Source organism: Hyla sarda, chromosome 1 (assembly GCF_029499605.1).
Source record: "Hyla sarda isolate aHylSar1 chromosome 1, aHylSar1.hap1, whole genome shotgun sequence".
In the NCBI taxonomy this organism is placed as follows: domain Eukaryota; kingdom Metazoa; phylum Chordata; class Amphibia; order Anura; family Hylidae; genus Hyla; species Hyla sarda.
The window spans coordinates 463615800-463642394 of NC_079189.1; the positions used below are offsets into that span (position 1 = coordinate 463615800).

The 26595-nt window shown below is 41.2% G+C and overlaps 1 protein-coding gene across 1 annotated transcript in view; it reads left to right on the top strand.

Moving 5' to 3' along the window:
- The window catches only part of HIP1R (huntingtin interacting protein 1 related), a 141381-nt gene extending 115798 nt beyond the window's left edge, over positions 1–25583 (top strand). Inside the window, exons 19-32 of the mRNA XM_056535461.1 lie at positions 3298–3445; positions 4208–4294; positions 4909–5016; positions 5100–5236; positions 7416–7526; positions 8400–8458; positions 9915–9945; positions 10839–10901; positions 11702–11802; positions 11972–12077; positions 21774–21897; positions 21980–22041; positions 23350–23550; positions 24582–25583. Coding sequence (XP_056391436.1) covers positions 3298–3445; positions 4208–4294; positions 4909–5016; positions 5100–5236; positions 7416–7526; positions 8400–8458; positions 9915–9945; positions 10839–10901; positions 11702–11802; positions 11972–12077; positions 21774–21897; positions 21980–22041; positions 23350–23550; positions 24582–24629 — 1386 coding nt within the window. The 3' untranslated portion in view covers positions 24630–25583. The remainder of the gene's footprint in view (positions 1–3297; positions 3446–4207; positions 4295–4908; positions 5017–5099; positions 5237–7415; positions 7527–8399; positions 8459–9914; positions 9946–10838; positions 10902–11701; positions 11803–11971; positions 12078–21773; positions 21898–21979; positions 22042–23349; positions 23551–24581) is intronic.
- Positions 25584–26595: the final 1012 nt, after the last annotated feature.

Genomic DNA, 26595 nt, shown 5'->3' on the forward strand with positions numbered 1-26595 from the left:
GGCACCCTGGTTGAAAAACACTGAAATAGACAGAGATTTACAAGAGCTTCTTCAGGGTCCTGTACAGTACACGAAATGTCCTAAAAAAAAAAGTAAAATGGAGCCGCCCTTACCACAGGCTACTTTTTGAGCCAAACATAAGCTTAGTGGCGAATAGTACTCATTCTGCTATTTTACACCATACCACTTCCATAAATCTTGCACATGGGCAGCAACTTAAATGCATCCGTGATGTCTTCTTTTGCTAACCATGTGCCTGCCCCCGACTCAAAAATCACTTTAATGGTTTGATCGATAGAAGTGTACTTCATGAATAATTCTTCAGAAGGGATCAGGGAATTAATACTAGGGATCACGCAAGAATAGTGCACGGACGTAAATCCTGCGTTTTTAAGTTATAAATTTGCCATTACAACACCCACCGGGCTGACTCCAGATGTCATAGGGGGTACAGAGAAAGGGCTGATCATATAGCCTTTATTTAACTCCAGTGCGCAACAAATCTGACACCAACTGCGGCTCCCTGAGAGCAGAGTACATATTTTAGCATTCATTTGTGTACTGAGGCAGAGTGACTAAGCCCAGCCTAAACCCATCCAGCAGCCACTGCATCCAGTCCAGATCCGGATGCTCAGATAACACTTGAGCCAGCACCTGCACCCCATCTAGTTATGCCTGCTGCAACTTCTGAGAACATATCGAGCTTGGGTGAGCTCTGTAGCATAAGAAGCAAACGTGCAAAAATCTACAGTTTCTGCAATTACAGTTGGACAAGTTATAGTTATTACAGATTTGACTCTTAGCCAGATACTTCACTGGATGGCCCAACTTGTTCACTGTAGGTGTGACCTTTTGACCAGGGGCAGGTACCGACATGACACCTTTACTGGTGCTAGGCTCCGCTGCATGACTTGCATTGAAACACCAGGGTACAGAGTGTGAAATGGACTGGCATAGTGTGCAAGTCGGAGCCTTCAGGCCAACAAAATTCTCTGTATTGACAACACTCCAGTCAGTCACGTATGCGAACTGTATGAATGCCTCCGCTGTTTTTGCAGAGAAAGATCTTTGGTAGTCCTAGAAATAAGAGCCCCTATACTTGTAAGCAAACTCCATAAGTTTGTAGAGAGAGAGGTTGTGTTCCTCCTTCCTCTTAGGTTTCAACGTGCATAGGACATTCCTGTACAAGCTAAACGCCATCACAAACTCTGGTATGTTTAACTTACCTGGCATCCTTGCTCTTAAATACCAGCTCTCCACATGCCACGGTTTTAGTTTCAGTGATGTCCTGCATTCTAATGAGCAAGGATGCCAGGTTCACATCTTTGCCCTCGAAAATGTCTTTCCGGATAGCTGCCAGGATAAAATGTGCGGGGTTCTATTAGGGGCACCTGAAGCCCTACCTGAGCCTGATTCCTGCAAGGTTGATGGGATCACTGCCAACATCGGAGATGGTGGTCATCATAGTGTTCATCATGACATGGAGCTGAGCCAGAAATGTTGACATAGTCTGACCCGAGACCACATCCTGGCTACAACTGGCTGTAGGGTCTGTCATCAATAACTTAGACAGCTCTGCCTGTCTGGTGGATGCTGGAAATATGCCCTTCTTATGGAGCTCCTCCATGAGCCTAGGAACTGTCCATGCACGATAAGCAGTAGTGGCTTCCTGCTCAGAGCTCCTGACCGGAGTTTCTGGAACTGACACAGGCTCCTCAATGTCCGAAGCGTTGGACATGACTATGGATGGCTCCAAACTGTCTGGGCTATAAAGGGTGCCGGGGAAAGAATGACAGAGACATGACAACCAAGCACAACACATCTGACCTAGCAGAGCAGAAACCTACTGACCTGAAGTTACAACCAGCAAACTGAACAACAATGAATGACAAATTAATACCTAAGATTAAGGTGCTGATGAACCGCAAGGTCACCATGACTAGCAGCATGGCTAACTCAAGTCGTGATGTTGCTCTGAAAAATGTGTTGGTAACGAAAACCTGCATTGGCCCCCTCCTGAGGACGTGTCCGAAAGCGGTAAAACCATTGCCTATGTGACAGAATGCGATTGGTCTGAAGCAGTGTCAGTAACAACAATCACACATAGGTTCCCTCCTAAAACACGTGCCAGGTATCTGGGCTAAACCTATGCCTATGTATAATGCCGATTATTGCTCTGAATACGTGTCAGTAACATAGTAAAGTAACGAAGTACAGGATAAACTGGACAATACAATACATGTTCAAATCTCATAACGGCACATAAATAACCAGGAGGTTGTTGTGACAAGATGCTGGATCGTGAGCACCCCTGACGAGCCAGAGCCCCGAGACGCAGTATGAAAGACCCACAGTCCCAACCTAGGGGGAAACCCGGTGCAGCGTGCCAGTGGCCTCCCCGCAGCTTGCGAACTACAAGCAGCGCCGGCCTGCACCCACCCCTTCCCCATGTATCATACAAATCCTCCGACCTGCCGTGACCCACGTCCAGCTTCCCGGATCCCACTTCGGCGTAGCAGCCGCAACACAGCAATTCAACCTGCGCCGGACATCGGCACTTACCAGGCCCCTTGGACACAGACTAACTGCACCACCAGCTGGAAGTCCTCTGCGACGTAAGGGCACGCACTTCTATGCCACGGATGTTATGCCCCAACCCAAGGTAAACGACATATAAATAGCCCACACCCCTCCCACAAATACAGCCTTGACAGACTTGCCACATGACTTGCGGGGCTGCGCCACTTGCGCACCTCCCATTAAAGTCAGCTGTGTAACTTCCCTACCTTGGCTACTTTCCTGACCACCTCCAGGCACTGCAAACATGCCAGAGGAGTGAAGAAAACCTAAAGTAATGAGATAGAAATACCCATTTTAAAGGGAACCTGACACTATTTTCACACTGCCTAAACCAGTTGCTGCTTCCTCAACACCCCTTGTATACCTTTTAAAGGGTACTTTTCATTGATATACTGTGACTCATTCTTAATGGTGCTCATGTTTCAGAGAAAAGATTGTTATAAATTTCACTAGGTCTCCAGTTGCTTGATAGATTTCTCCCTATTTGTATATAGGGAGCTCTATCAATCTGGGCAGAAGACCACCCTGATGAGCAGACTAGATGGGATCATGAGTTTATTTTTTTATTTTTACTACTAACAATCTTCTCTCTTATACACTTATAGTAACAGGGCAGGAAGGGCATTCTTCAGCAGCCTCCCTGTTGAGCTGTATTGATGTTCAGGGCGATAGAGCAAAGGTAATGTGTGTTTAAACAAAGTCTTGATGTGTTCTTAGACTGCAGATGAGCAGAAAATGTATCAGAAGATGTTGGATGACCAGTTTAACATAATTCAGGGAACAGTGAGGGAAGCAGAAAATATCATCCAGGATGCTGTTGATAAAATTGATGATCCTCTACATATTCGCTGCACCAGTTCACCAGGTACAACTCTTCCACATTACACTTTCCTGTTTTTATAGACTGCTTATTACTGATCTATGTACACTCAATTATAAAAAAAAAAAATGTTGAATGCAACTGTGTGAAGTAATGATCATATCTTTAAATAATTACATTATTGCTCATTGTGTGTGCCCTCATGTAACAACGTCTGACAACTCCTAACAGCTTGGACAGAACAACCTAGATGGAAACAGTATGTCAAAACGAGCATTATGCATCTCTCAGTCCAATGATGCACCCCTCTGTTTGTCTGGTAACCTGGCAAAATTTCTGCAGGGTGGAGGCATGGCTAGGAGTCGACAATTCGCCCCATGATTTACACTACCCAAAAGTAGCAATAAAAAAAGAACTTTTCTTTCATGCAAGCTGTTATGGAGCTACACATACATGTTCCTGTCAAATTAAAAGACCCTATTCTGAGTTAGTGGGTTTTGATAGGTGCCACTGACAGAGGGTTGTGACTTACGATCTAAACAGAAGCAAGAACAATAATACAAAATAACAATGTGCATTATGTGTACAAGGCCAAAATTAAGTGGACTGGAATGGATTGTGTTTGGTGCAAGGATGAGTTGAGTAAATGGCAATGGTTTCAGTTGTGACTTTTTATACTCATACTGTATGTACACACTTTGAGTCATACTGTAATTTTATAACTGTATATGATGGATATAACCTTAAAAAGGTTAAACATTACTGTGGCTATTTCCTGTGTTTTCAGTATCCTTTTTATTTCAACAGATTACCTTGTAAACAGAGCAAAAGATGCTATAGACTCCTTAACATCCCTAGCAAATGGACATTCTAAATACACACAGAACATGACAGGTGTGTGCATGCTTTTCTTCATTCTCACACCTTACACTGTTTAGTCAGTTAGCAGATATTGCTACTTTTTCCTATGAATTAAACAAAACTTCTCACTGTAATACCATATTGTGCTATTTTCTTCCTCTACCTCGTCATAGCAATTGCTTTTAATCCATGCAGACCTTTTGAGACTACTTATTGAAGTGTTGCGTCTGACAGTGATATTTCCTGTCGCAACCTGTTAAGACCCCTTTCACACTACCGGTATGCCCTGTGAAATACGGCCGTCAAATTTTTTATTATTTTTTTTGCAGTTTGGCCGCAGTCATTTTGACAGGTCATAACAGGGCAATAACTGGTCCGTCGGACACCGTCGTTTTCAGAGAGAATAGTGGGAGAAAGACGGTGCAAGCGCTATTTTTTTTTTTTTTTCTCCCGCTATTTGTGATTTGAAAATGACAGGCTTCACACTGCTGGAGAAAACCGGCAGTTTAAATGTAGCCTAGACAGGTTTCCTTAAAGAGAAGTATGAATGCAAATATGAATAGAAAATATATATATTTTTTTAGCTGTTAACGTTAAATGTAATTTTATGAATCTCCCTTATAGTAATGAAAATATTGCTTCCTCAGATGCCTCTGATTTAGTTGGAGCACTGGCACAGTTTGCACATTTAGCAGCCGATACAATTATAAATGGCAGTGCCACATCTCATTTGGCGCCACCTGACCATGGAGAGCGTGAGTAAAGACTGTTGTTTTGAAAGCACTTTTGCTGTTCAACATGTTGGTCCTTATCGATACGTTGAATTTTAATGTTCCAGGTCTTGTCGACAGCTGCAGAGATTGTGGAAGCCAGAGTTTACAGTATCTGAATGAGCTGAAGGATAAGCAGTCTTTGGAAGGTGCTGATCTGACAAATGTTAGAAGATCACTACAGAATATCCTTGGGCTCGGAGAGGTACAAATAACATTCTTACAGTAAACATAGGAATTTGTTTCCTTTTGATTATATGAAAAAAAAAAAAAGGTCTTGTATCAGTTGGGATACGAAAGGTATTTATCATGATCTACGGTATACACATTTCTCTCATCTAATGTGACTGGCGTGCTTATAACCCCGTTATGACAATGGACGTAAATGGACGTCATGGTGCCATGGTACTTAACGCACCATGACATACATTTACGCTCCGCCATGATCGTGAGCACCGGACTGGTGCTCTCATCATGCGTGGCAGGTCCCTGCTGCTATCAGCAGCCAGGGACCCGCCATTAACCCCTCAGATGCCGTGATCAATACAGATCCGATCATCCAGCATGGCGGCCGGAGGTCCTCTCACCTGTCTCCAGCTGTCTCTTCTGGTCTGATATCGAGCAGACCAGAGCAGATGATCACAGATAATACTGGTCATTGCTATGCCCTATGCATAGCACTGAACAGTATTAGAAATCAAATGATTGCTATAAATAGTCCCCTGCGGAGACTATTAAAGTGTAATAAAAAATAAAAAAAAAATGTAAATCATCAATTTTTCCAATTTTACCCCCAAAAATACGTTTAAAAAAATTTATGAACATATTCAGTATCGCCGCGTGCGTAAAAGTCAGAATTTTCTAAATATATTGTTAATTATCCCGTACGGTGAACAGTGTAAATGTAAAAAAAAATCCAAAATTGCTGCTTTTTTGTCACATTAAAATATAAGCAAAAGTAGAACCGATTAAAACTACAGATCACGGCACCCAAACGGAGCCCTCAACAGTAATAGAAAAGTATGTTATCATGGGTATCATTTTAATCATATTTACTAGAGATGAGCGAACTTGCAGTAAATTTGATTTGTCACGAACTTCTCAGCTCGGCAGTTGATGACTTATCCTGCATTAATTAGTTCAGCTTTCAGGTGCTCCCGTGGGCTGGAAAAGGTGGATACAGTCCTAGGAGACTCTTTCCTAGGAATGTATCCACCTTTTCCAGCCCACGGGAGCACCTGGAAGCTGAACTAATTTATGCAGGATAAGCAATCAACTCAGAGTCGAGAAGTTCGTGACGAATCGAATTTACTGTAAGTTCGCTCATCTCTAATATTGACCCAAAGAATAAAGAACACTTCTTTTTTACCGTAAATTGAAAGGCATGAAAACAAAACCTTCCAAAATTAGCAAAATTGCGGTTTTCTTTTTAATTTCACCACACAAATAGTATTTTTTTGGTTGCGCCATACATTTTATGGTAAAGTGGGTGATGGCATTACAAAGGACAACTGGTCATGCAAAAAACAAGCCCTCATACTAGTCTGTGGGTGAAAATATAAGAGTTATGATTTTTTGAAGGCGAAGAGGAAAAAACGAAAACGTAAAAATTAAATTGTCTGCGTCCTTAAGGCCCAAATGAGCTGCGTCCTTAAGGGGTTAAGGTGGTACAATTATAAAAAAAACATAACATGGGTATCATTTTAATTGTATCGGCCCACAGAATAAAGAAAACGTCATTTTTACCGTAAAGTGTACAGCGTGAAAACAAAACCTTAAAAAATTTGCTAAATTGTGGTTTTCTTTTCATTTTCCCCACATAAATAATAATTTTTTTTTGCACCGTACGTTTTATGGTAAAATAAGTGTCATTACAAAGTAAAATTGGTAATGCAAAAAAAAGCCCTCATATGGGTCTGTGAATGGAAATAGAGGAGTTATGATTTTTAGAAGGCGAGGAGGAAAAACAAATGCAAAAATAAAATTGTCCTGGTACTTAAGGCCAAAATGGGCCTGGTCCTTAAGGGGTTAATAGTCCTCTCCTAAAAAAAACAGCGCTTTTGCAAAGTTGTGTATTTTTTTTTTTAATGAAAAAAAAATGTTCGTATAGGAAGCATGTGTGAATGTTGTAAAAGAACAAAGGGGGAGATTTATCAAAAGCTGTGCAAAGGAAAAGTTGCCTATAGCAACCAATCAGATCGCTTTTTTTATTTTGCAGAGGTCTTGTTAAAAATGAAAGAAGCGATCTGATTGGTTGCTCTGGGCAACTTGGCAAAGTTTCCTCTGGACAGGTTTTGATAAAGCTCTCCCAAAGACTTTGTTAAATAAATAAAGATATAAACAGAGCAATGATTAATTTTTTTTCATATTCTTTTATATTTTAGGAGTTGAGGCCGAAGAGCATGGATTTTAAGCAGGGAGAACTGGGTGACATGGTTGATAAAGAGATGGCCGCTACATCTGCAGCCATAGAAGATGCAGTTCGAAGGATTGAGGTGAGGAGGATGCAACCTGAAATTGGCTTTTATATGCCACGTAATGAAATAGTTTTTCTCTGTTCAATATGGCAAATATAACTCCAGGTGGAGAGATGTATGGTTCCTTCTATTTGGGGCCACAGCATGACTTTTAGTTATCCTGTCTGCTTTTATAAAGAAAATAACATAGCTATACTGTTCCTGACAAGTTCAGACTACATTGAGTGTCAGCGTGCGGAGTTCCTCAGCAAGGCTATGTGCGCACTGCCATCGGAGATTTCATCTGCAAATCCAGTGAAATGGATATGAACCACTACTGAAGCTGACAGGCTTAGTCAGAGAGTTCCATAAGCTGCAGGTATTATCCACAGTGTGACTGATCTAGCAAAGTGTCATGGTTTGTTCTAAATGATACCACAATACAAGTGTGAACAGTGCCTGACCTCTATGATGTTGTATGGATTGTGATACAGCATCAGTACTGGTATAGACTATATAGATTACCTGTATAGTTCAACCTACTTGTCCAGTTATCAGACACCTATTACTACATAAAAGGGATTATCCTACAGTGGACATTTATCACTTGTCCTGTTGATAGGTAATACATGTCTGATCGCTCTGAAACCTACTTTTTTACTAGAACATAGCTCCTGAGGCCAACCGCCCTGGTTCCTCCTCACTCCAGGACAACAATGAGCAGGAATATGAGTGAAGTGTCTGTCAAGCATGTGCCCTGCTGCTTCATTCATTGTCTGCACCAAACAACCATTAATCACCTCTTTCGCATCGATAAAAAAAGTTCCTTTTGTGGGAAAATCACTTGAATACACTAGCGGCTATAATTCTTCCACTGATCTTGCCTATTCTTTTTATCATGTTCTCTGACAGGAAATGATGAACCAGGCTCGGAAAGACTGCTCCGGAGTTAAACTCGAAGTAAATCAAAGGTCTGTTAAATTATCAAGTCTTCGCAAATTAGTTAGCATTATAGAGTTGCTAGTTTATTACATTTTATCATTAGGCAATGCTCACACTGTCACTTATACGTAATATAGTGTACATTTGACTCTGTGGGTCTTTTTTTACCTGCATGTTGTAACTAGACTATGTAACTAGCCTTGTAGTATGCATTCCTAGGGTAGTCACATAGGTTTATATATTAAATGAGAGGCTGGATGATTTATGTTGATAAATAATCTTTTCCTTTCATGTTAGAACGTTCTAGTCCACTTGTCTCATATAGTCCCTTCCTATATTAATCAGTTATGTCATCCAAAGTAGGATTTTGCTAGACAGCAGTTATCCTAGGCTTACCCTGATGTAACACTCTTGATATCCGGTCATTTTGGACAGCAATCACTTTCTAAATGAAGTTGTTTGCATGCCATCAGTTCTATTAGGATTTTCTAAAACAAGATGTGTGATCATTGTATCAAGAGAGTGGACAAATCCTGGAAGTCTAATATTTTTCTTTACTAAGGCCAGCTTTATATCCAGACTTTTGTATTGCTCTAATATTACAACCACTTACTTTAACTTGCATAATGCTCCAGATTTGTAAGCCCATTGTACAATAGTTTCATAAGCGTCTGTTCACAGAGGTATTTATTTTCACAAGCATCTATCTGAACAGAGCCTCAGATATGTGAACCCAAACTAAATAATTCTGAACAGAGTCTGTCTGTAGTTTTGTCATAATTGATGGAAGGAATAGCATGCTGCAATTTTCTTTCTGTGAAAATGCATAAAACATGATGGAAGCCAATGGACCTCATTGTAAATCAGTGTGGTCCATTGGATGCCCTTGAGGTTGGTCATGCAACGGATCTGGCACTACCTCATTTCTCCTTTTTTCTGCTGTTATGATAGAGTAGGAAAAAAATGGAAATCCTTCACAATAGCGTAAATTAAACCATTTTTAAAGCTGCTGTTTTGGAAAACTTGTATTTCAATAAGATATTACTGTTAAAGAAGAATTCCAGTGCAATGAGATTTTTTCCCCTGATCGCAGGGTTTCCAACCGCTGGACCCCTCCCCCCCCCCCCCCCACAATATCCCGTATGGGGCCCCACTTGGACCTAGCTGAGTTGCTTTGTTGATGTTTCGCACACAGCCGGCCAGCTGGTACAAACACACCCCCTCCATTCACTTCTATGAGAGTTGAATGGAAGGAGCGTGTTTGTACCAGCTGATCTGCTGGGTACGAAATGCGCTCTAGCAGCGCTAAGCTGGAGCCAAGCCAAGGCCCCATACGGGAGATCGCGCTATCAATCACACATTTATCTCCATCCTGCGGATAGGGGATAAATGTATTAGCACTGGACTTCTTCTTTAAGTTTGTACATTTTCTGTTGGCTAAAGAAAAAAAGCTATTTGTTTATTTGATTTTATGTGTTCAAATAGGATTCTGAATTCATGCACTGACCTTATGAAGGTAAGCAATTGATAAACTATGATCTGGACATGATCGTAAATTATTACTTTGATCTTTGCTTTTCTAGTGTATCATTAGATATGCAATTGTGGTTTTTTTTTTGTCATCTTTTCAGTAGCTCATTTCCATTGTTTTCAACGAAAAAGTATCGATGTGTTATGTATGCCAAGTTTTGTTGTTTAAAAAAATTAGACCCTGATATTATAGGGCTCTTTTATAGCAGTCCTGTGGTGCTATTTTTGTTTTGAGAAGCACTGTTTGTTTATTGATTGTTTTTCTTATGTATCGTAAAAAAACTAAACCATAAATTCACAATAAAAAAAAAATTGGGGGATCTCAGCGCTGTCTGACTCCATAGATCCTGCTGTTAGTAGTGATCTGAGAGGATTTTAGCCCTGAGTGTCCAACTGATCTTGAGTTTAGACATTGTCAAAAGTTTATTTTAATGACAGTATTGCTTTTAAATTCTTGTATTTGTCATTATTCCAGTATCAGAATATTGTATTTAGGGATGGTAATAACTTACTAATATAGAGTGTTATCACAAATCGTACAGGCTTCAGCAAATTTTTGCTTGATTCACTGGAAATGTATCTGTTTCCATTGAACCATTATTATTATTATAATCGCTTGGAAAATGAGCAGACACTTTTTCGTTCCTTTGTTGGGTTTAATTTCCATTAGAGCGTTTTGAATGTGGGAAATGCCCTGGAAACACGAAAGAAAGCTTTTGGTAAAATCCTTTTCTTAGTCACAACGGCTGTCATCCGGGCACACAAATGCACACAAAGCCTTGTGTTAACTTAAAAGTAAAAGTTTGTTTTAGCATCTTGTAGATTGTGATTTTGAATTGAATTTATATTGCTGTTAATCAATTTTATTTATGTTTACAGGCCATTAAACTTCTGGTCATTACCTCTACAGACTTACAGAAGGAAATTGTTGAGAGTGGAAGAGTATGTTATGTGTTACCTTAATATAATGCTTAGATTTTGGTGTATTGTTTGTTTTTTATGGTCTGGATGTACTTTTAAAAAAAACTTTTTATTTATTTTTGTCTTCCTTCACTCAAACGGTCTTTAAGGACTTCTGCAGCAATAACCCCACCGGATAGGGGATAAGTGTCTGATCACAGGGGGTCTGACAGCTGGGACCCCCCGCGATCTCCCGAGCGGGGCCCCTGCATTGCCGCGCTGTGCACTGGCTAATGCGCGTAGCATCAACCTCAGAGGTCGACTGTACGCCCCCTTCCCATACAGCTCTATGGGAGAGGCGGGGAGGCACAAAAGCTGCCTCCCCGCCTCTCCCATAGAACTACATGGAGGAGGCATGTCGGCCACGGCATCATGCTGAGGCCGACACGCCTCCTGCATGGGAGAGCCGTGGCCCCATGCAGGAGATCGCAGGGGGTCTCAGCGTTCGGTCCCCCCCATGATCAAACACTTATTCTCTATCCTGTGGATAGGAGATAAGTTGTTTTTGCTGTATATTTCCTTTAAGATTTCTTTTTTTCTTAGTGCTTGCAGGCTATTGATGCACTTTCTAATCCCTTGACCTACCAGTTACCGTCTCTGATTAGGTCTGAGCATTAGGCTTTTCCCTCTGTGAAGTCATTATATTTTCAGTCCTGTTTTTATGTGGAGGAACTACTAATGGGCAATGTATCAATGTTTTGTCCCCTCCCCTCCTTTCTCTGCATACTAACAATTTGTTCACTACATCAGTTTCTGTGTCAAATATTTGTATGATATTACAGGGAGCAGCTACCACACAAGAATTCTACGCCAAGAACTCCCGCTGGACGGAAGGCCTGATCTCCGCATCAAAGGCTGTGGGATGGGGAGCCACCCAACTTGTGTAATGATCTCATCTTTCTATTATCTTGATATAATATAATTTGAATGCTTCCTTTGTACATACAAACCGGTCTGCAAGTACGGGTGATTCTTAGCTGTATTTCAGAAACTTTGTAAAGTTAAGGATAAGCACAGTACTTGATACTTTAATGTTAATTGTTCTTTTACAGGGAGTCTGCAGATAAAGTTGTACTCCATAAAGGGAAATATGAGGAGTTGATTGTGGGATCCCATGAAATCGCTGCCAGTACGGCACAACTGGTCGCTGCATCGAAGGTAAATCAGTCAAGATCTAGTAGTGGAATACTGTGTGTAAGCAGGTAATGAAGTTCAAATTTACTTACCAAACTTTCTTCTTTCCAAGAGTCCTGAGACAGCACGCACAAGGGTCACCAAATCTACTTTTCCTACTAAGACAGAAGACAAAACCAAACACCTCATTAGTTAAAAAAATTAATTAGATGCATATTTGATAGACCCCTCCTATAAAACCTCACTAGAGACAAGAAACAGGTGTGATTCTATGCAGCAATAATTTTATTTGGGAGGGTATATTGTGCTTAGACATGTGCAGAACCCAAAATTTCGTTATTTTCGTTATGTTCGTTTTCGTTTTTTTTTTTTTTTTTCGGTTCTGTGAATATTCGGAATGCTGTGCATTCGTCATATTCGGTTTTCGGATGCATCTGCGAATTTTTTTTTCGTTTCGGATGCATTCCTTTAAAAAACGGATGCATTCGTTGGAAACAACAAATGCATTCGTTAATTCTGATTTTTGGTTCTGCACATGTCTAGTGATCCCTCAACATATGATGGTAATTCATATGTTGAAGGATTCGTGCAATGTAAAAAAGTTAAGTCCTACTCGCCTGTCCCCGCTGCTCCCGATGGTGTCCCCGGGCCTCCGCTGGGCTCTCCTAGTCCTCTTCGGTACTCTGCTGGGCTCTCCTTGTCTTCTCCGGTCCTCCGTTGTCTGCCGCAAGGCCTTACTGGGCCTCCGTAGCGACGTCATCACGTCGCTGCTGCACGCCATTCCTATTGGATGACGGGACGGCATGCGTGACGGCGTCATGACTACGTCAGAGGGAGACCCGTATGAAGGCCCCGAGAGACACGAGAGGGACTTGAGAAGCAATTACATTAAGGGGTGAAATAAAGATATCACCTTTTGCAGCACTCTCCAGGTTCTGACTTTTTTTCTGATCTTGCTGATCCTCTCTTCTAACAGGAAGATTTAATCTGTAGAGAATCTATATGGTACCCCAGGAAGCGACACTTTGGGGATGGAATAAACTGGACTTCTGATGATTGATAATAAACCTGTAGTTCTCCGGTACTGCAATGGTTGATGTTAAATGCTTAAGAAGGAGCTATCTGGATGCTGCTTGCAGTCATCTAAATAGGGGATAAAGAAAATTCCCTTAGTTTTGAGATGGGCTGCCAAGGTCACCAGAACCTTTTCTGTGGTATGGAAGGAAGCCTGAAGGGCAGGCAAGTGAACTTGAAGTGATCTTGTTTCTTCCCTGTCTGAATGAATGACTGGGAAATCGGCGATGAGATGGCAGAATTGGAATATGAAGGAAGGTAGCTTTCAAATCGGTTGTTGTTGAATTCCTTTCTTAAAGCTGCTGACTGACTTAACCGTATTCATTTTGAACCTCTTTTTCAGCATGTATTGATTCAGAAATGTGATGTTGGTGATCATTCTTCATTGACCCTCTTTATTGGGAACTTCAAATATACAAGAATAGACTCCTCTTTTTCCTTGATGCCACAGGATGCGCTCTAGTGCTCCTTTGGCCACAAATTCCTTTTACAAGTTGAAGTTTTCCAGGGTTGATATAGCAACTGCTTGGTGGTATCTGAGTCAGCTCTTGTGCATAGCTCCCCTAAATTTTTTATCCCTTCATTCTGCTCGGGCTGCAAAAATTTAAAAATATAAATCTTTATTTTACCTTCCGTCGCTTACCCAGCATGTTGATATTGCTCTCCTGTGTTCTGGGCCCCGGTCTTCTTTCGTATTCTGGGGCCCAGCACATCAGACTGCTCTGAGCTTTTTCACTGGCTGCAGCGATTACCTGACTCGGCTGGTGATACGCTGAGTAGCAGTGTGATAGAACTGGGATAAGCTCAGTCTGACGTGCAAGGGTCCAGAAGACAGGAGAGTGTTATCGGCACACCACGGGAGCAACAGAAGGTGAGTTAGTGTTTATTTTTGCAGCCCGGGCATAATGAAGGAATAAAAATTCAGTGGAGTAACTCTTTAATGACCGAACCCAGGAGTCTGACGTAGTTTATAGCATGGCTGCGAAGCTGCCCAATCTTGCGCCTACTCTTAGAGATGTGCTTGTGGCGTCATTGGTTGGAATTTTTGGCTGCTTCTTAAATAACAAGAATGCTGCACCATCCTGGTTTTTTGACCACTGCTGAGGTTTCTGCTGTCTAATGGGCTTCCGGAAGGGTCCTCTTTGTTTGCCTCTGAAAAGGAGGAAACCACGTTTTTCCAGCACCTCTTTTCTCATTTTAGTACTCAAAGATAGGAGCCAACGGAGGACCAAAGAGGCTGTCCGGCTGGAAAGGCAGTTTACAAAATGGTTTTTAGAAGGGGGATCACCTGCCCATTCCTTGATTTTGGGTCAAGCAGCTGTGCTATATACGCAGTGTCCTAGAAGCTGGTATCGAAGCCATCGATGCTTTATACTGCGCTGAGCCGGAAGCCCCAGTCAGTGTTGTACTCGTGCACAGTGCCGAAATTATCCTGGCTGGGCCCCGTCCCTGGTTACAAAGGATATGTGTGCTAAGCCTCAGTTTTGTGGTGGATTCTGTCAGCATGGAACAAAAGCACACAGCCAGTGTACTTCAGCCTGTAAAGGCATACAGGGAGACAACAGGTACCAGGTAATCTGCATGCTTATACATTCCAGACTGAGGCAGCGCAGGGAATGTAGGGGACATTTATCATTGTACACCAGATTTCAGTTTTATTATGTTGCACTTATTTTTGCACTATGTTGTGTATTTTTTAGGTTTTTTTTTGTGCGTCCTTTTTTTGATTAGCGCATTTCATTTAGTTTTCTATGTTTTGTTGGTTGTTGGATACTTTTTGCAGTGGGTGTGCTTTTTCATCATTTGCACACAAATTTTGTGCATTCCTACACCATCAATGAGGACACACATAAATGTGTCAGATGAGCGACTACTTTGAGGTACTGAGTAGGGTTTTGTAAGTTTGCGCAAAAGTTATACGTCATGGGCACGTATGATAAATTTTGCACAACAGTGCGAAATATAAACCAATAGAAACAATGTAAAAGCCCACCGCACACCAACAATGATAAATGTCCCCCAGTGTGCCTATCCTCACACCTCATAGAGATCCTGGTGAAAAAGCATGCAGAGCATCGGAACCTTCAAGGCTTAGCTTCCCAATGACCCAATCACAGGGAGTGCTGGGGTCTAGACTAGATGCTGGGGGGAGGCTAAGCCAAGGGTTACCGTGGTATGCCAAAAAAACTTTCTGTATGAACAGAAGGGAAAAAAACGGTTTCCTTTCTATAGAGGGGATTATAGGAGAGGTATAATTAATTTTGCTGACTGACTAAGGTGTTTTGGTTCTTCTGTCCTAGTAGGAAAAGTAGTTTTGATAACTCTCCTGTGCTGCTGATGGATGAAATGGAAAGGAAATGTTTCTCATTACATGTCTAAATCAGCATTGAGTATTGTTCAGTCATGGCTGTAAATGTTGGCACCCCTGAAACTTTTCTAGAAAATGAAGTCTTTCTCACAGAAATGAATTGCAGAAGCACATGTTTTGCTATACACATGTTTATTCCATTTATGTGTATTGGAACTAACCCAAAAAAGGGAGGAACAAAGCAAATTGGACATAATGTCACACCAAACTCCAAAAATGGTCTGGACAAAATTATTGGCACCCTTTCAAAATTGTGTAAAAATAAGATTGTTTCAAGCATGTGATGCTCCTTAAAACTCACCTGGGGCAAGTAACAGGTGTGGGCAATATAAACATCACACCTGAAAGCAGTTAAAAAGGAGAGAAGTTCACTTAGTCTTTGCATTGTGTGTCTGTGTGCGCCACACTAAGCATGGACAACAGAAAGAGAAAAGAACTGTCTGAGGACTTGACAACCAAATTTGTTGAAAAATATCAACAATCTCAAGGTTACAAGTCCATCTCCAGAGATCTAGATTTGCCTTTGTCACAGTGCGCAACATTATCAAGAAGTTTGCAACCCATGGCACGGTAGCTAATCTCCCTGGGTGTGGACGAAAGAGAAAAATTGAAAGGTGTTAATGCAGGATGGTGGATAAGCAGCCCTGAACAAGCTCCAAAGATATTCAAGCTGTCCTGCAGGCTCAGAGCATCAGTGTCAGCGCAAACTATCCGTCGACATTTTAATGAAACGCTATGGCAGGAGACCCAGGAGGACCCCACTGCTGACAGAGACATAAAAAAAAGCAAGGCTACATTTTGACAAAATGAACTTGAGTAAGCCAAAATCCTTCTGGGAAAATGTCTTGTGGACATCATTCTACTGTTTACCAAAAATGGAATGAGGCCTACAAAGAAAAGAACACAGTACCTACAGTGAAATATGGGGGAGATTCACTGATGTTTTGGGGTTGTTTTGCTGCCTCTGGCACTGAGTGAATTGAATGTGTGCAAGGCATCATGAAATGAGGATTACCAACAGACTTTGGGTCGCACTGTACAGCCCAGTGTCAGAAAGCTGGGTTTGCGTTTGAGATCTTGGGCCTTTCAGCAGGACAATGACCCCAAACATATGTCAAAAAGCACCCAGAAATGGATGGCAACAATGCACTGGCCAGCAATGAGTCTAGATCGAAATCCCATTAAGCACCTGTGGAGAGATCTTAAAATTGGTGTTGGGAAAAGGCGCCCTTCCAATAAGAGAGACCTGGAGCAGTTTGCAAAGGAAGAGTGGTAGTCACCAAAAATATATAGGATAAGAATAAGGCTGGGTTTGCACTACGTTTTTCAGCTACGGTTCCTGCATACGTTTTCATTAGTGAAAAACGTATGGAACGGTATTGAAAACCGTATACATAGGCAAAGCATTGCAAACCGTATGCACCCTGATGCATACGGTTGCGTACGGTTTGCTTGCAATACAGTTTTTAACAGTACTCCAAACAGTGTTCAACCACGGTTTTGACTCCAGTTTTAAAACCGTATTGCAACCGCATACCTTTTTTTTTTTTTTTTTTTTTTAACATGGACGTCAATGGGAAACGCACATGTATACGGTTCCTTACGGCAAAACCGTATTCGTTTTTTTCTTTGCGCATTTGCATCCTAAAGTCCCCACCAAAGCCCCTCCCATTAAAAATGGACAGAATTTTCAAAAACGTATTTTTTTTTTTTATAAAAACGGACTGAACAGTATGCACTTTTAAAAACAGTATACTGTTTAAAAACGCATAAGTTTTACTTTTTCCCATACTGTTCCATCCGTTTTTTTCCCATCCGGTTTTTGACAGAAAATGTATGCGGGAACCATAGTTGAAAAACGTAGTGTGAACCCAGCCTAAGATTGCTGGAAAACTGTAATACCAAAACGCCAAATTACAAACTTCAGCAATACACAATGAATGTACAAAATTAGAAAACTTTATTGGAATAGTACATATAGTAAATTCAGATTAAAAAAGCACAGTGCACAGAACTGATAAAATACAGGAGGTATAGGCAACAAACATTGGAGAAAATAGATACAAGTGCCAATACATGGTAGTGTAAGTATATCATAATAGGTACATATCAACCCTACAAGTAAAGATAGCAACCAAAACATAGGCACAAAAAGACAACATTTTTGTCATAGTCATAGTGTATCATGGTAGAGCCATATGCCACCTGCACTTACCCCAACGCACGTTTCGCGCAATTGTGCTTCGTCAGGGGGCGTGCTTTTTTTTATCTGAATTTTCTATATGTACTATTCCAATAAAGTTTTCTAATTTTGTACATTCATTGTGTATTGCTGAAGTTTGGTGTAAAGGAATAGTGGTCCAACATTCCGGCTGAGAGGTGTAAGAAGCTTATTGATGGTTATAGGAAGCCACTGATTTGAGTTATTTTTTTCCAAAGGGTGTGCAACTTAATAATAAGTTAAGGGTGCCAATAATATTGTCCAGACCATTTTTGGAGTTTGGTGTGACATTATGTCCAATTTGCTTTTTTACCTCCCTTTTTTGGTTTTGTTCCAATACTTACAAAGGAAATAAACATGTGTATAGCAAAACATGTTATTGCAATCCTTTCCTGTGAGAAATTGTTCATTTTCTTAAAAAAAATTCAGGGGTGCCAATATTTACAGCCATGAGTGTATTAGCTTATTGTATTTTGTCCTATTTAAAAGTTTTGGCCATGTATTAATTATGCTGATGCTTATGTTAAAGCTTGTATGGTGAGGTCTATTGCATTGATTACTGTAGTGACTGGTGTAACAACGCCTGTGCTCGGCGCAGTTACTGAGTTAGCAGTGAATGCTGGGAGATTTTAGTTCGGAAGCCTGCTTTAGACTTTAACACATGCTTTAATTCTTAAATTATCAGCCAAAAAACTGCTCAATTACTTGGGCTGAGATTTTTTAAAACCTGTGCTGAGGAAAAATTGCCCATAGCTAGGGCCAGATTAAGGCTGCTTTGAGGATGGAGCACTTTAGTATGATGGGGCCCCCCTTCCCCAAAAAAAAAAAAAAAAAAGCAATGCCGACACAGACACATCCCTAAACCTCAACCCCCCTGTGCATGTTTTCAATTATGACAATTAACAAGCCTTCACAAAGGCATGGGCATTTCAGACTATGCAGACCATTTTTTGGTGGGGGTCCATCTGCTGGGACCCCCATTAATTACCTCAGTTCCAGTGGCTTTCCACCTACTGAAAATCTACAACTCCCATAATGTCTTGAGAGCCTTAGGCATCATAGAAATTGTAGTTTTGCAACAGTTGGAAAGCCACAGATTTAGGTACAGTTTCACTCATGATCACCTAGTCAGAAAGAATACACAATGATATAATGGCTCACAGGTGACATCTTCTCTGTTGTCTTCCATTTTCTCCTTCATCCGGTCCAGATGGGGTGGTGGCTTCCAGGTAAATGTTCCTCTGCAGAGTGTGATGCTCAGACATCATTGGTTCCTCACTTTGTCAGCAGATCCTTGTCCTGTATATGAAAAAATAATCAATATGAGGGTATTAGACACTGTGCCCCCTGAATATAACCCCTCCAAACACTAAACCCCTGAAAATACTGCCACACACGGTTTCTTCTCAGTTTGGCTGAATCCCACCTCTCTACTGTCCTCCTCCAGACCCCTTTGTCCCCCCAGACCTCTGTGTCCCCTCCTCCAGACCCCTGTTTTCTCTTCCCTGCGCCCCTTAGTCACCCCCAGACCCTTCAGTCACCTTAAATGCCTTAGTCCTCCTCCAGACACCTATGTCCCCTCCTCCCCCAACCCCTTAGTCACCCCCAGACCCCCCCAATTCTCCTACAGATCCCTCAGTGACCTCCCCAGACCACTCAGTCACCCCCAGTCCTCCTCAATACCCCTGTTTCCCATCCTCCACTGACCCCTCAGTCACCCCCAGATTCCTCAGTCCTCCTACAGATCCCTCAGTCACCCCTAGACCCCTACGTCATCACCCATCCTCCTCCAGACCCCTCTCTTCCCTCCTTCTTCAACCCCTCAGTCATCTTCCAGAGATCCTCACCACCCCACTGCCCCTTTCTCCAGACTCCTTTGTCCTTTTTATTTAGACTCTGTTCCCCACATACTGTTTCCGGAGTCCTGTCCCTGTACTATTACATCACTGTGTATTATCCTTATGTGACGTCATACATGCATATTCATACACACAACACATACTGTACACAATACATACTGTACATTAATCATATACACAACACACATACTGTACACAGTACACACTGTACATCACCACAACACACATGCTGTACACATTACATACTGTTCATGCATCATACACACATACTGTACAAATTACATACTGTACATGCATTATACACACACAACACATACTGCACACATTACATACTGTACATGCATTACATACACACAACACACATCCTGCACACATTACATACTGTACATGCATTATATACACATACTGCACACATTACATACTGTACATGCATTATATACACATACTGCACACATTACATACTGTACATGCATCATGTACACACAACATACATACTGTACACACTACATACTGTACCTGCATGCTTCATATACACAACACATACTGCACACATTACATACTGTACATGCATTATATACACATTACATACTGTACATTCATTACATGCACACACTGCACATATTACATACTGTACATACATTATATACACAGCACACAGACTGCACACATTACATACTGTACATGCATTACATACACACAGCACACATACTGCACACATTACATACTGTACATGCATTGCATACACACAACACACATCCTGCACACTACATACTGTACATGCATTATACACACCGCACACATTACATACTGTACATGCATTGCATACACACAACACACATCCTGCACACTACATACTGTACATGCATTATACACACAGCACACATTACATACTCTACCTGCATGCTTCATATACACAACACATACTGCACACATTACATACTGTACATACATTATATACACACAGCACACATACTGCACATTACATACTGTACATGCATTATATAGACATACTGCACACATTACATACTGTACATGCATTACATACACACTGCACACATTACATATTGTACATGCATTATACACACATACTGCACACATTACATACTGTACATGCATTACATACACACAACACACTGCACACATTACATACTGTACATGCACTCATACTGCACACATTACATACTGTACATGCATTATACACACAGCACACATTACATACTGTACATGCATTATACACACAGCACACATTACATACTGTACATGCATTATATAGACACAGCACACACTGCACACATTACATACTGTACATGCATTATACACACACAGCACACATTACATACTGTACATTCATGCTTCATACACACATAGAATAGATTGTAGTTTGGTGAAAAGAACTCCAAAGCTGCTAATTTATTTAAAAAAATGTCAGACATCCGGGTGCCCGGAGCACGAGCTCCATAAGCACCATTGTTAATCTGGCCCTGCCCATAGCAGCCAATCAGATTGCTTCTTTCATTTTTCAAAGGCCTTGTTAAAAATAAAAGCAGTCTGGTTGCTATGGGCAGCTGGCCAACCTTTCCTCTCCACAGGTTTTGATATATCTCCCGCTTTATCTGTATAAAGCTGTTACATATACTGTTTAATGGGAATAAATAGTTGTCATAGCTGTCAGCATTCTTTATTTTTCTTCCCTTAAAGGGGTACTCCACCCATAGACATCTTATCCTCTATCCAAAGGATAGGGGATAAGATGTCAGATCGCCGGGGTCCCGCTGCTGGGGACCCCCTGGATCTACCATGCAGCACCCACCTGTAGCGGCTTCCGGAACCGCTGGAGGTCCTCAGGCTGAGTCCATCTCGACCACCGGGACGGAAGATCGTGACGTCACGACTCCGCCCCGATGTGACGTCACACATCCGCCCCCATGTGGCATCACAACCCGCCCCTCAATGCAAGTCTATGGGAGGAGGCGTGACAGTTGAACTGTTGCCAGAAAGTTAAACAGATTTGTAATTTTACTTCTAATAGCACTTCAAGGATGATTATATAGAGAAAATATATATTTATAAAACATTTTAAACTGCCATACATGCTGAAATATTGGAGCAATATTTGGTAGGTGTGCAGTATTATGTGGTGCTAACTAACAGCAAGTGACCCAATAGATCAATCATCTGAGGCAATTATATTTTTACAGGTAAAAGCAGATCAAAATAGCAAGAATCTGGGAAAGCTGCAGCAGTGCTCCCGCAATGTGAACATGATGGCAGCAAATGTGGTGGCCTCCACAAGATCAGGTCAAGAACAGATAGAAGAAAAAGGTATTTATTCCTATTATGTTATTTCAAATAGGAATGATTGAAATGTATTGCTATGGTAGAACTAATGACGTTACCTTCCTAGATACCATGGACTTTTCTGGAATGTCTCTCATTAAACTAAAGAAGGAAGAAATGGAAAGCCAGGTAATACACTATGCTTAGTCTGTATGGACATTATCTGGATCTGAAAAGCAGTTAATTCCTATAGGATATGTATTTTCACATGAATACAAGGAAGAGTGCGTGAACATTGGATATCAAGTTTTTCTTAATAGTTGAAGTTAACAAATTCCTTAAAATTGATGGCATGTTTGAGTGGCCACCAGTCGTAGATCACTTGGGGGGCGCTTAGTCTCCATTGAAGAGGACAAAGCAGCTGTAAGCTTCAGTACTAGGCACAGCCAATACTCCAGGGAAGTGTATGTGTGTACATCCTTCCTTTTCCTTGCCTACATCTCCCAGCAATCGTTGCAGCTCAGCCAACCAGCTCACTCTGAGAGCAGCCCCCATCCTCCTGCTCTGAGCAGCAGAGCAATGGTTAGTGTCTGACTGAGCCTGCACACCTTCCAGCACTAAAGAGAGCATGACCTGTCAGTGCAGGGCAGACACCACATGGTCTGTGTCTCTCAGAAGGGTGTGTGCTTTGGTCATTTTTTTTCTATTTTTATACCTCTCTAAACAGAGGATGGCACCTTGTGCGTTACCCTAAGTAAAGATGGGGGGGTTCCTTATGGGAGGGGTGCAGGCTTTATAGATTGGCCGCTCACCAGAACATACGCATATCACCCCATATAGGGGTATGAGGGTGGTGTGGATCTGTGCAGCCCAAAGGTCCCAAGGTCCCTGGAACAGCCAGCCGGTGTCCTGTGAAGTACTGATATAGGAAGGAAAAGTTGACCTTGGCAGCAGGCGCTCAGGATCCCAGTAGAAATAGTCACACTCAGGTCACGAAGTAGTAAAGTTCTGCAACTTTATTAGATGTACAGCAATACAGCAATGATGTGTTTTGGAGTGAAGCTACCCCTTCAGATTGACAGTAGTACTCCTTTAAGGCACCCAGAGTACCCCTTTAAGGCTCCCACCAATTTAATATTGATTCTGTACAACTGGGTAACATCTTAGTGATTGTCCATACTTTAGGCTGGATAGTGTTCTGTTGTCATGTAAAAAAAAAATACTCATATCGTCTGTGTGTCCCAGAAAGGCAGACAGATGTTAGTGATGTCACTAAACTTCACTTTACACACTCTAGTAACCTTAAGGTGGATGTCTCTTGTATGACAATTTACCCATGAGGGAATAAGGCAAACCTAATACTAAAGCCTCAATAATACTCTAGTATAATACAGAATACTAGAATGTTATAAAAGTTCGACAACCGTAACCACCCCTTGGGTATGAATTTTTTAGATTCTTCCTAAATTTGCTTTCATTTAATATTTTGACATCAAGGTTAAGGTCCTTGAACTGGAGAACTTACTGCAGAATGAAAGATTGCGTCTTGGAGAGCTTAGGAAGAAGCATTACGCACTGGCAGGGGTGTATGACGAAACAGAAGAAACTGTAAAACCAGTACAAGCTCAGAAGCCTGGAATTCTGAAGAAGCCACAATTGCCACAGAAACCAAATATTCCACCTAAGACAGATAACAAGGTATTCTTTAATCTCCTTATAGTTCAGCAGAGCCATTCAGTGTTCCCTCAAGTTACAATATTAATTGGTTTCAGGACGACCATTGTATGTTGAGACCATAACTCTATGGAAACCTGGTAATTGGTTGTAAAGCCCCAAAATGTCATCCAAAAATAGGCTGTAAATCACATCTGTGTAGAGGACAGGAGCTTCTTCATGGTCCTGTACAGTATACACAGTGTCCTAAAAGAAAAAGTCAAATGGACCTGGTGTCCAAAGGAGCAGCTAACCCTGGCACAGGTAAAGAGTAGTACACAGTTAAATGTCAATTTTGATTGATCAGATCTTCCAGGTATTGACATGTTTCACAGATCTGGACTTGTCTGTAGCATTGTATGTTGAGTCTGGTTTCTAGTTACAATGGTCCATTGTATGTGGAATCTATTGTATGTTGAGGGATCACTGTATATGATATTAAGGACCTCAAAAGTTATACCAAGTAGTAAAGGGTAATGATTTGTGCAATTGTCATGACATCACAGCAACTTGGCACTTAATTTTGCAAATAAAATTTACCCTATAAAACAGGCTTACATAAATGCCAGCTTTTTTGTGCAAATTGCACCAGATATTTAGGTGCAGGCAGTTTTATCTCCCCCACAGTACAGTACATCACATGAAGGTCTCCCCTCTAAACCTAAATGACTTTCTAACCTTAGACAGGACACCTTCAGAGGTTTTGTGGAGTCCCAATGGATCATTGCTGTTTTGGTGGCATGAGGGGGACCAAGAAAACTTTAGCTTTTATTGTTATGGCTGATTATTGTACAACATACAGTTACAATTATAAAGCTTATTATAATGTATTAAAAACTATTTTTCATTTATAACATCTATAAAAAAAAATAGTTGAACAAACCAGGAGTCCCTCAATGCTGCCTTGATGGAGACAATGAGTAAATGGAAGCCTTTGTCTTCGTATATTTTGTGAAGTTAAGATTTCTGCACATTTTATTGTCTGTACGGTTACTTTACACTGGCTTATTTTCCAGATTAATAAAGATGATGGCATCTATCAAGCTCAGTTCATCAACTTCTAGCATTTGGTTCCAGGTCGGGATGGCTGTCCACCATGACATGTCTGTACAGCTACTACACGTTCTGGGTGTGCAGGAATACTGTAACGCTGGCACTTTTGCACCATTACATCTGTGTTCTATACAGATAGTTGCTCTTCTGATACCTTTTTGGGTGGTCAGTTTTAGCCTTTCCCACTGAACTGCTTATTTATCCTAGTGTAAAATCTACATATGGCGACTTTTTATTTAGGTTTATTTTATTGTAATTTTATTTGCCTTTATAAGAGGTGCAGAAGGCTAGTACACAATTCTTCATTCTCACTGTTATATACACATCTGAAGACCTCTGCTTCTATATATAACACCAAAAAGTGCATGGCTATGGGGGGCCCCTGCAGGCCAGGAAAAAAGTATGTGTTATGTCATTACATCAGTAGAAGTTACTATTTAGGATAGGGTCACACATACAGCATTCACAGCACATTTTACTTCACTGGGAAGGAAAATCGTCAGCAGAAATGATGCAGCAAAATATGCTGCAAATCCTGTATGCATGACCCTACCCTTAAGGATTTCTCCATGTAGAATTTACAATCTCTTGATATGCTGAGGCTGTGCATGCATCATAGACATTCTCTATTACATTAACTGACTGCGCACCACCACCCACTTAAAGGGTTATCCAGAATAAGAAAAACGTACTGATTTTTGAAGAAATCAGCTCTAACGCCTGTCCTCAGTTTGTGTGTGATATTGCAACTTGGCTCCATTCACTTCAATAGAACAAAGTTGTAACACCACACACTACCTGAGAACAGGTGTGGCTCTGTTATTGGAAGAAATTAGCTTTGTTTTTCTATTAAGCCTTTAAGGGTTATTCCAGTGGGGGGAAAAGTTAAACAGATTTGTAAATAACTTCTATTAAAAAATCTTAATCCTTCCAGCACTTATCAGCTGCTGCATGCTCCAGAGGAAGTTGAGTAGTTCTTTTCAGTCTGACCACAGTGCTCTCTGCTGACACCTCATGTCAATTTCTGATACATAGGTGTCATAGGTGTACATAGGTGTCAGCAGAGAGCACTGTGGTCAGACTGAAAAGAACTACTCAACTTCCTCTGGAGCATGCAGCAGCTAAGTACTGGAGGGATTAAGATTTTTTTGTAGGAGTAAAGAAGTAATTTACAAATCTTAACTTTCTGGAACCAAACTTAAAAAAAAATCTGACATCTGATAGAAGTAAATGTCTTCTGTGTTAAATCAATGTCTGTATCAATAAATTTAGAAAAAATGTAATAATATATTACTTTTAAATGTTTTTAAATGCTTTGTGTTCACTGTAGAATATTTTCCATATTTGTATTGTTTATTTTTTGCATTGCACCTGAGCTGTGGGGGTTGGGGGATACAATTTGGGGGTGGGAACTACTGTTAATGTACCAGAGCTTTCTAAAGCCTATGGCCACTAAAAATGTCATCTTTAGCTTGGTGGAATATACTCGCTCTGTACGTTGGGCATTCATTTGCTGGCTCGTGCTGAATGAAAAATAATAAACCAGTACAGACAGCTTGAGTACCAATAATGTGGGACAGTCTGGAGCAGAGAGGATCATGCGGAAGGGGCTGAATCTCGTCTTCCACTGCTTAGTAACACATTGCGGTCACCTTGGGTGTGCGCACCGACGAGGATGGGATAATCTTTCATTTCCTACTCACAAGTGTTATTGTTTTACCTGTAGAATCTCACTTTCTGTCCTCACTGTCCCCTGTTGGTTTTATTCTTTTGTAAATCCGGCAGCTTTTCAAACAAGGAGGTTGCTGTCGATTATTTGTCTGCTAGTAAGCGTGGTCCATTTGTTGCCACTTGTTTCTAGCACAGGGACTGAAAATGGTTTATTTGTTGAATGCTGGATGGTATGTTGGGGGGCACACTGTTCACTAGTGACCTGCCTGCCATGTCTATGCACTCAGTGCCCTCTGGGATACAGGG